This window comes from Strongyloides ratti, scaffold srae_chrx_scaffold0000003 (genome assembly GCF_001040885.1).
Source record: "Strongyloides ratti genome assembly S_ratti_ED321, scaffold srae_chrx_scaffold0000003".
Lineage (NCBI taxonomy): Eukaryota > Metazoa > Nematoda > Chromadorea > Rhabditida > Strongyloididae > Strongyloides > Strongyloides ratti.
Genome location: NW_020171511.1, coordinates 257,292 through 269,131, shown reverse-complemented (window position 1 = coordinate 269,131; position 11,840 = coordinate 257,292). Strand labels below are relative to the sequence as shown.

Sequence of the window (11,840 nt, the reverse complement as noted above, 5' to 3'; positions counted from 1 at the left end):
ATTGCATCTTCATTATCTATGTCTTTATAAAATTTTAATATTAATCTTGGTTAAAAGACTTTTAAATTTAAAAAGAAAATTAATAAAGAGAATAAATATACTAATAAAACAAAATAAAATATATAGTTGGATTATGACAAAATATTATCTAGTTTAAGTGATATTTTAAAAAATTTAAAAAAATGTACTTTTTCTATAATATATTGTTTGAAGAATTTTATGACAAATTTGGAACAAATAAATAGATATCTTTTTATAGATAACAAAGTTCTTTTTCAAATAATTGAAACATTTTAAAAATCGAGGTCAAACTAAAAATAATTTCTATATACAACATTATTCTCATAAAAATATATCTTTTAATTTAAGATCAATAATTGTTTAAATGTTTTTTAATTAAAATGTGATAAATAAACATTACCTAATCATTGTTACAAAATTTTCATAACATGTTAAAGATTGATTAAACATTAAGATAAGTTTCTTTCTATGCTACTTAATGAATAATTATTAATTTTTAACCTTTTAAATCAATCAATTTTCATGTTATTTTATTTTGATATAATATAGTTATAAAAAAAAAGTATTTGATATACAATAAATATCATAATAATTTTATATTCAAAAAATTAAACATTAAATTATAATAGTCTTAAAATTACTAATAATTATTATAATATTATTATAAATTTAAAATGAATGTGTTAAAAATTAAATATATTTTAATTAATTAATTTTTAAATTATTATTAGACTTATTAGCTAAAATTAAATTTAATTAAAATAAAAAGTTTCAATAAATTAATAGTAAAACATACATTTTATTCCTTTTTCAATATCATTAATAATTTTAATTTTATTATAATTATATAAAATTAAACTTGTTAATAGAATGTCTTTCTCATAAAGTTATTACTATAAAAATATATAAGAATTATTAATATTTTTTAACTAATATAACAATATTAATCTTTTTTCTTGTATGAAAAATAAAAATTCAAAAAGATTTAAATAAACATAATTTTAAAAATATAAAACTTCTAAATATAAATAAATTCGTAATACAGATATATGTTTTTAAAATTTTCTGATCATATATGTTTATATTTCTAAAAGTTAAGTGTGTTTCAATGATGCTTTTACCTTCAATATAAAATTATTATTATAATAATGCAAAGAAAAGTAGGAGAAATATTTTTAAATGTAAAGTATTAACAAGAAGTCAAAATAATAATAAAAATTTCGCAACATTTTATCAATTTATTTTTTAAAAAATCTTTTATTTTAATAAAGTAAAAAAGATATTTCATTATCTATAAACAAGATATGTAAACTTATACCAGCTTTTTAAAATAACATATTTTAACTTATTTTTATTTTCTTTTAAAATGTTCTTTTATTTTTAAAGAATTTTGCAATAATTAATTAAGAAAATAAATAAGTATAAATTTAAAGATTTAATTGTCTAATAACAATGTAAAGCTTAAAATAAATTATCTTATTATAAAAAGTTAAAGTTAAATGTTTAACTTTTGATTTTGTACATTCCAACAATACTTAGTTTTTAAAAAAATGAAATTATAAAAAAATACATTGATAGATTAATATTTTGAAATAAGATTTATAAGGTTAATAAATAAATAACTTAATTAATTCATTATCTAAAAGTAATTACTTTAATAATTAAGTCATTGTAACCTTTGATATTTTAAAATTTTATTTATCTTTCTTTATATATTTTATCAAATATTTATAGTTTAATCAGTTATAAAATTGAATCGAATAATCTTTTAAATATGATTTATACAAATAAAAAAATGTTAATAATATAGAAGTTAGAATAAAAAACTAGTTTACATCAAACAATTTTAGATAAAAATAGTTATGATTATTTTCTTATTATTTTATCCATACCAATATTAAATGAAAACTAATTTATAAACTTATTAAAAATAAAAAAAAGTACAATTTTGAATGTAAACTAATTTTTTTTAGTTTGACTATAAAAATGTTTCCATTGTTTGCGAACTTTTATACTATACTTTTTACTTTCATTCAATTCAATTAAAATAAAATTTTTTTTTTGAAATTTTGAAAAATTGAAAATTTTTAAGTATTAGTTTGTCCAAAATGAAATGTATATTTTTTTAATATAACATTAAAGATACATATCTCAACAAAAAAATAAAATTTTTATTAAAAATAAAAATTATTAAAAACTACATATGTTACATATGCAATCCGAAAACAGAACGTTTTTACCACTTACTAGAAGAAAAGACAAAACTTTAAAATAAAAATTTTTGGTTTCCGAGTAACTAAAAAGGTGCCTATTTGTCTAGCTTATTTATTTTTCTAAACTGCTTCAAATGATTGGAATGTTAAATTTTGAAACTCTACAGACTTTTAATAGTCTTCTAACAGTTTATTTTGGATTTAATTCAATAATGCTTTATAACTTTTCATTATCAATAATCAAACTTGATTACTCACAATCCTCGTTTTCAAAACATTTATTATCTTTTTAAAATTTTTTGAACTATTATTGAACACTAGTAGCATTTTTAAAGTTCATCGTTACAAATATTTTTAATACTTTTTTGTAGTTCAAAAGGCATTTGTCCTTCTTTTGTACTCATAAAGGAAATAATATGAGTGTCGCGTTTAAAAAGTATTATAAAAAAATTTTAAAAAAAAGTGACAAATTTTTTTTAGCATAATTTATGTTATTTTGTCTATGAGATTCATAAGAATCCAAGAAAATGGTTTACTTTAATAAAGCATATCTAGTTATTAAAAAAAACCAGCTTCAGGTGGTGGGAATTTAAAAATATACATTTTATTTTGGACAATCTTATAGAATAAAAAATATTGTTAACTAATAAGATTAAAAAAATTGTTTTTACTAAAAAATAAAATCTAATAATTTAAATCTAAATTTAAATCAACATTAAATGCATTTTAAGTTTAATTATTTTAAATATGAAATAATGCATATTTTTAAATATACTAGCTTAAAATAAAAAATTCATCTATACATAATAATAGTTTACCTTAATTGTAAATTTCAAATACATCATTATAAATAATTTGGTAAAAAAAATTAGTCATTATTTTAGTAAAACCAGTAGACATATCGTGAAAATATATTTTGTTATTGTTTTTTTTTTCTATAAAGAATATTTTTAACAATAAACTTTTCTGTATTAATAAATAATTTTAGTATGATATCTTAGATTATTATTAATTTATAGAAATAAAGTAAATAAATAAATATTGATGAAAAAGAACTTTTGTTATGTACAATTTAGTCATATATAAAGTTTTAAAAAATACTAAGTAAAAAAGTTTTAATCATTTTTTATTTTAAAAATATTTTATTTATAGCATTTAATCAAAATACTGTTCTTTTTTTAAAAAAAAAAACTTTAATAAATACAAAATAATGTTTACTTTTATAAAATTAAACTAAAATACAAATAAACTATCATTTTTGAGAAAAAATAATAAAGTTTTGTTATTTAGATTTAATATGATTCTTTCACGATTATTCTTTTTTTTTTAAAGACAATTATCAATAAATTTTAATTAAAAAAAATCATAAAAATGCTTTTTTAAATTGTTAATAATAAAATTTCCTATAAATTATATTAAAAATAAATTAAATAATTAATATTATACTTCCTTGATAATTTTAAAGAACACTACATATCTCAAAATATCTCATTAAATATTTAAAGTTTTACTTTCATGGTTAAAAAAAAATAAAATTTTAGATAATAATAACTATAATTATATAAGTATATTACATCACAAATAATTTAAAGTTGATAACATTTTTAAAACACTAAAATAGAACTTTTATAAACTCAATAATAATACATAAATTGAAAATAAAAAGAAAATTGATTTAAATATATTTAAAAAAAAAATAAGTTAATGGAAATATGTATGAATGATTGCTTTTTTGATAAATGAAACAAACTATATAAATCAAAAGTTATTATTTATATATAAATATAATAAAAGATTTAAAAATTTAAAATGTTAGATAGGATTATTAACATATAAATTACCCATAATTAAAATATATTGTTAAAATATACACTGTCTTTAAAAAATGTAACTATTATCTGTAATAGAAATTTTTCATTCATTTTTAAAATTATTACAAAGATAAATCACGTTACTAAATATCCATAGTTAAAATACTAGTAAATATTTTTAATTTCTATAATTTTATTAAAATTTTACTAATGTACTAATAAAAAATGGTTTTATATTTTATTTAACCAATCAACAAAATATTATAAGAAAAAAATAATGACCACCTTTTAAACATTTATTCTTGTGTTTACTTTAAATAGGTAATTTAATTTTAATCATATTTTAATAACTTTCAAAGTTCAATAATTACACTTTTTTAATTTAATAAGAACATTATTACTACAGTAAACTAGGTAGCATAAAAAATTTGAAATATTATTTTTATTTTTTTTTATTATTTTTATTAAAATAAAATATAACTAATTTATAAGTATAACAATTTTTAAAAAATAACTATTTTTGCAATATAAATATTTATAGTGTAAAAGTATTTTTAATAATTTTATTTTTATAACTTACTTTTACCTAAAATATCAGTAACATTTATATAATCAAATTAAGAAAGATATACTAACTTTTAAATTTATATATTTTTTTTAAAAAATATTATTTCTACTGATGACAAAATTTAGCATCAATAAATATTATTTGTTACTCAATTACTTACAATATGTAGTTTATATTTAAAACAAATCATATATTGCTTATAAAGCATTTAATAATTATTAAATTTTTTTTTTTAAATACGATATAAAATATCTACAATACATTATCTAGAATTATTTATACCCAATTCTTTTAATAACTATTCAATTTATTGGAATTTTTTTTATTAAAATTTAGCAATACTTTTTAATACATATTAAAAAATAATATTATAATCGATCATGATAAAATAGATTAAGTTTGAATGTTTCAGAGGTTAATCTAAACTCAAAGTACAAGTGTATAATCAATTTTTAAATTATAAATGTCATATTATATACTTTATGATTTATATAAACTAAATATACATTGTAATTATGGATATAATAAAAAAGTAAAATTTATTAATAAAAGGTAGTATTATAGTCTATTTAAAAATTTATTTGTTATCCTAACTATAATGTTTATTTTAAAAATTTTCTTTATAAAAAAATAGTCAACTTTTACATATAAAAATTTAAAAACAATAAAAACTTTATGAAATTTAACTTTATCTTATGTACTTTAAGTATGTTTAACTTTTTTAAATAAATCAATTTTCTTTAGTAAAATTTAATGTATCAACTTTTTCCTTTAAATATATATTTATTTGTCTTTTTAAAAATGTTTTTTTCTTATAAAATTATAATTATATATTTATTATCATAATTATTTTATGATTTATATAATTTAACATGATAATAATATTTAAGACTTTATTTTTTTTTGTAAATATTTAAATATTGTATTGTATTTTGTAGTCAATTCAATTCAATTTATTTTATTTATTTTTCTATATCATATCAACTATATGTAAAAAAATTTACAAAATATTTTATTTATATTTTATTAAAAATTTATTTAAAATTATTAAAAAAGAAAAAAAACATTCTTTTTAATTATTTTAAAATTCATAGAAACAAAATGCTTAATATATGTTAATAAATATTATTAACATGTTTTAATTCATTTTATATAGATGAAATAATTAATTCACCAATTAATTAAAGATTAATGTGATCTTGTTAATATTGTACATTTATTTGAAATAATTTTTCATGATGTCATAATAGAATTTTTAATTTAAAATGAAGAAATTATATTAAAATGACGAAATTGATCTTTGATTGTTTGAAATATCATATTATTTGTACACAAAAATTTTATTAATTAACAACTGCTGAATTTATAATTATCATTGTTTTCATTTAATATTTTTTTTAACATTGTATAAAATTTTTCTTTTTAAATTTCAAAAAAAAAATATGAAGGTTCATGTTAAAAGATAATATTTTTTCCAATTAATTAGTAGCTTGTTTGTCTATAACATTTAAATATTTTGTAATTTGATTAATATAAATAATTCTAAAAATAGATATAAATTTATTGATATAAAAATAAAAATATTTGTAACATTGAAAACAATACATGTTCACATATTTTAAAAATATTTTCACTGTTGTAATTTATAAAATTATTTTTTTTTATTTTATTGAAACACAATAATTTAAGACTATTCTTATAAAAATATAAAATGAATGATTAAATTATAGAAAATTCAAAATTATGAAAAACATGAATGATCGTTTTGCTTATAAATAACAAATGTTTTCATAATGAAGGACAAAGATTATAAAACATTTTTTTCCTAGAAAAATGAAAGATCTAAACATGACAATCAAAATGACAAAATTTAGAATTTTTTTTTAAAAGAATTCACAATCAAAAAAATTTCTTCTTTTTTAAATTATTTTTTTTTTGCCATAAGATAAAATAAATATAATCTTAATACATATTTACAATATATTCAATTAAATCATCATTCATTCTTATATATTTTTTTTCCTCATTAAAAATATATAATTCATGTTGTATTAATACTTTTTAACAAACCATTAAATATTAAATAAAATTGTTAATATATTAGTTTTTTAAATAAAAAAAAATACAACAATACATATTTAACTTTTTTAATTTATCAATTCATAAATTCACACTAAAATAAACTTGCCAATGTTACAATTATAAATTATTTATATCTTTTATTTTAACAGATCTACTACATTGTATAAAGTAACATAACAAATATTCATTATAAATTATATTTAATAATGTAAATTTTTTATGTGAAATAGTTCTTTCAATAGTTTAACAAAGATTATCTTGTATTAATTAAAAATATTTTAAATTAATTAACTTTGTATGTATTATTATAGTTTATAAAACAATTTTAAATAATATTATAAAAAGAATTCTATTACTTTTTGTGTAGGAGTGTTTTTATAAATTTTTATTATATTATCCAACAAAAGAAGTGTTTGTTTATATTATAAGATAGATAAATTAAAATTTTCAAAAGTAAATTTCTCTTAACATAAAAAAAATTAAAAGTTTCTAATTTTAAGGAAATAACAAAAATTTGCTTTTTGAAAATAAAATGTCTTTCAATGAATGAGAAATCAAATAAGACTATAAATAAACACAGGAAAAAAATTTTTAATGTATAAAAATAATAAAACTATTTTAAATAAATTTTTATTAATATGAAAAATTCTTTGTTTATTTCTTCAATTTTCATTTCTTTCAAATGATTAATAATATAAAATAAAAGAAAAATTTTTTTACAGATCATTTAAATATATATTTTTAACTTAATATATTATACTATTTATTTACTATGTTTTTTTTAGAAATATACCTTAAAAAGTATTAATTTATTAAAACAAACTATATGTTGGAAATAAATAATTATTTGTTGTTAAAAATAATGCTTTTTATTTGTATGCTTATTTTTTTTTCTACTTATGCTTTTTGTGCTATATATAGAGAAAGAAAAAAAAGAGATGTTAAGAGAATGTCAAACACAATAAAGGAAGAAAAAAAAGAAAATAATACAACAACAGAAAAAATTGACAAAGAACAAAATGATTGGTGTGATATTTCATTGACTTGATTTTATAAAATTAATTCATTTCTTTATAAATATTTAGATTTTTATTCTTTTGATTTTATAATAATTTTATATATACAATTTAATTATTTTCATATTTCTTAATTGTTTTATGATATTTTATTATATTATTTAAATTTTTAATATCTAGTTATCTTATAAACCAACTATTATATGAAATAAAACATTATTTTAAGAATAGTCTTTTCTTTGATTGCATAAATAAGTGTAGACAAAAGTTGATATTATTATAATTTTAAAAATTAAATTAAATATTAAAATAAGTATAAAGTAGTACATGCATTTTTAATATCAATAATTAATTACATAACAAATTTAATTCATGTATCAGGAAAAAAAATTTTTTTTTATTTATTTATTAAAATAATACTTTATAATATAATTTTTTTTTTAATATTTTAATTCTGTCATTACAAATTTGATTAAAAGTTAAAAAAAAATAAATGACATTTATATTGCCTTTTTTATTTTTTTTTTGTATGTATGTTTCTAATATAGTAATGATTGCAAAATTTTATAAACAATAATTTTTTAAAATTTTTTACGATTATTGTTTAACAGAAGTGAAATGAGAAAATATTTGATAACAAAGAAATATTGAACATATGTTTTAAAAAAGGATAAATTTTTATAAATTATAAAAATGCCAGAAATAATTTTTATTTTTAGAAAAGAAGCATATTATCAAATAATTCAATTTTTATAATCTTCAACAAAACATCGATCTTATTTGAACAATTCTTTTGATTGTAAATATATTATCTTAATAATAGATCTTTTTAATGTTTATTGTTATAGTAATAAAAATTACAATAGAAAAATGGCAAACATTAGGGAATTGAGAAACTCTGGTAATAAAGAAATGTAAAATAATATGATGAAATGAGCTATATTATTAATGATAAATTATTATATATTTTTAAATAATATTTTTCCCTCCATTTGCACAAAATTATTCAATAAACATTATATTCATTCATTAAAATCAACAATTTTTTTTAAACATTTCTTTTTCTATAAAAATATTTCTTTTTTTTTACAAGTTTTTAAAACCACGTCAATATGCCATTCAGTTATTTATTCATTAATTCAATTATTTTTGAATTACTATATATTAATTATATTATTACAAGTATAATAGTTTTTATAATATTATGTCTTTTGTTCAAATTTTCTTATAATTATTACAATTACCGTAAAAATAATTCATAGTAGTATTACAAATTTACAATCATTTTATACAAGTTAGTTATTAAATAATTTTTATATTTAATTTTCTTTTTATAATTTGAACTTTAGTTAAAATTTCCTTTTTATACTATTTTTAGTACATTATCACATTTATTTTTCTTTTTATATTCTTTATTATTATTATTGTTTTTTTATATTTTTATATAATTTAAAATTTTACAGAAAAAAAAATTATGGGAGTTTATTTTTATAATGATACCAATCCATCATCAAAACCCAATGATTTATCATTTATTGATAGTACTAAAGCTCTTACAGGAAAAGATGCTGAAAATTGTTTGACTACTAAAGCTAATAATGATGGAAGTGTTACTTGCAGATTATATAAAACAACTAATAGTGGACATGTATTTTTTAATATTAATAGTTCACGTTTTGTAGCAAAAATGAAAAATTCTGATAATGGAGATACTAAGCATGTTATATCCGATTGTATTTTGGCAAAAATATATTCAAAAAATAATTAATTTCTATTCTATTGATATATTAAATAATTGTGATGAGTATTGTTAAATTGAATATATTGGAAACAATGTAATAATTTAAATAATACATTTATAGAAAATGTATTTCATCAAACAATTTATAATATATTTATACAATTTTTCTAATTATCTTGCCATTAAGTTAAGATTTTATATAATAATATTAATGTGTAGATCATTTTCAATCATTCTTCAATAAATAAATTTGTATATATTTATATTACTAATATTTGATGTAAAATATTTAAATATATTAAAAATAGTTATAAAATGTTATACAATCCATGACTTCTAGATATAATAGATTTTTATTAACATATATATTGTTTTAATTTGTAAATATATATATATTTTAATTTGACTTGATAAAAAGTTGTGAATTCTTATTTAATACTAATAATATATTTAATATTATAAAACATTTTTTAAATAGTTGTATTATTATACTCACTTTCATAAATATTAAATTTATTTAATCAAAAAAAAGTTTTAAAATAAATTTATAAATATTTATAATTTATTAATTAAAAAAAAAAGAAAAAATTTTCTTATAATTCTTTTACTAAAATAGTTTTAAAGCTTATCATTTATTTTTATTACTACTATTAATATATTATTGCTGCAAAAATTTATATTGTAGCGTCATGGCAAAGTCGCTTTATTATTAAAATTAATAGTAACATTAAATGTATTTAAAATTTATTTCTTATTGATTTATTGAAAAATATTATAAAACAAATTTATTCTATTATTTATTTTTATATTATTTTTTTGTTTTATTTAAATAATTTTTTTTTTATAGACACAAATAATATCAATGAAATTTGTTTTGCCATGAATAATTATGATATGGTAACAGACTATAGATCTTTTGAAATGGAAGATCTTATAGCTATAGAAACAAGTAATAAACCAACTGATCCTCATTTTTCAATGGCTTTATGTTTAGCAAATTCAGTATTAATAAAGAATAACGTAGAAAATAAAGATTTAAAAAATATTGATATGATTGAATCAATGCCTTGTTATAATACTTTTACTAATTTAGTTGATCACGTACCTCATAAAAAAATTATTTTTCAAGAATTAGGAACACATCAATCATCTTTAATTGAATATAATAATAGCAACATTACTAATCAACAAGAAGCTAATAAAAAAATGCATTATTTAAGTAATGTAAAGAATTTTGATAATGTTGAAACAAAAATAGAAGACGATGAAACTTGTTACATATTTCGTCCCTATGGTAAAGATAAATTATACCATAGAAATGATAATAACTATCTTGAAACAATAAATGAAAGGGATAACAAAAATTATTATTCTTCTGAAAAATTTGAATCATATTATACACCATGTTATCATCGATGTACTTCAATTAATTGCTTTTCAATGACCGATGATAAATAACAATACAATGATAATGAAATTGAACAAGAAAGTTGATAAAAATAATAAATATTACTCTTACTCACTTTAAATATATTTTAACGCTTTATGTGTATTTACTAAAGTGAAATGGAAAAAAAAAAATTTTTATTTATAAGTATTAAAGTTTTTAAAAAATAAATGATATTAATTTATCCATTTTAATTAAAATTCTATCATTATATATAATATACATTTTTTTTATTATTATAAATATTTTACTTTCTATATGAAGAAATAATTTTCTTTTTTCATTTTTAATTGAAACCCCTGATACTTACTAGATATATTTTCAGTATTTAATTTTTATTTAATAAATGAAACATTTAATGCTTTTTAATAGTTATTATACAATATATTGGTAAATATTCTGTTAACGTACTCTTTTTTTTTTGTCTATCATTTATTTATCTATCCATCTTTAATAGAAAATAATACAATTAAATGATGTCTTCAATTAAATTTCTCAAGTAATTTAAAAAAGTGCATGTCCATATATAATTTATATCAAAAAAAAAAAATTTGTGTTCTGGTTATAATTTTGTGTTTTAATTTATAGTTTGTTTCGTTAGAATAGCAAAAATTAGTTTCTGTCTGAACTCTAATTTGTAATTAAATGGAAAAACTCATTATATGTTTTTTTAAACATATAACTACACATCATTTAGATTAATTTATTTTATTTTATTACACATAATCAAAATAGATATTAACGGCATTAAATGTACCAGACAAAATATAAATTTTTTAAAAAGTACAAGCAAAAAGAAGATGATATCTAGAAAAATATACTTTAATACATTCTAGACATGTCTAGTAGCTTTTATATTTTAACTACTTAAAAGTACGTTTACATAAGATAAAAATAATAATTTTCAGTTTATCAGCATATAAAAGTTTCCAAATATATAA

At 15.7% G+C, this 11,840-nt stretch overlaps 1 protein-coding gene across 1 annotated transcript; it reads left to right on the top strand.

Annotated features, from left to right (window-relative positions):
- Positions 1-10,331: 10,331 nt before the first annotated feature.
- SRAE_X000187300 (Hypothetical protein) lies at positions 10,332-10,910 on the top strand (the record flags this gene model as incomplete). The annotated part of the gene is made up of 1 exon (XM_024653873.1): positions 10,332-10,910. The coding sequence occupies one exon, from the start codon at positions 10,332-10,334 to the stop codon at positions 10,908-10,910; it is 579 nt and encodes a 192-aa protein (XP_024499343.1).
- Between the last annotated feature and the right edge of the window lie 930 nt (positions 10,911-11,840).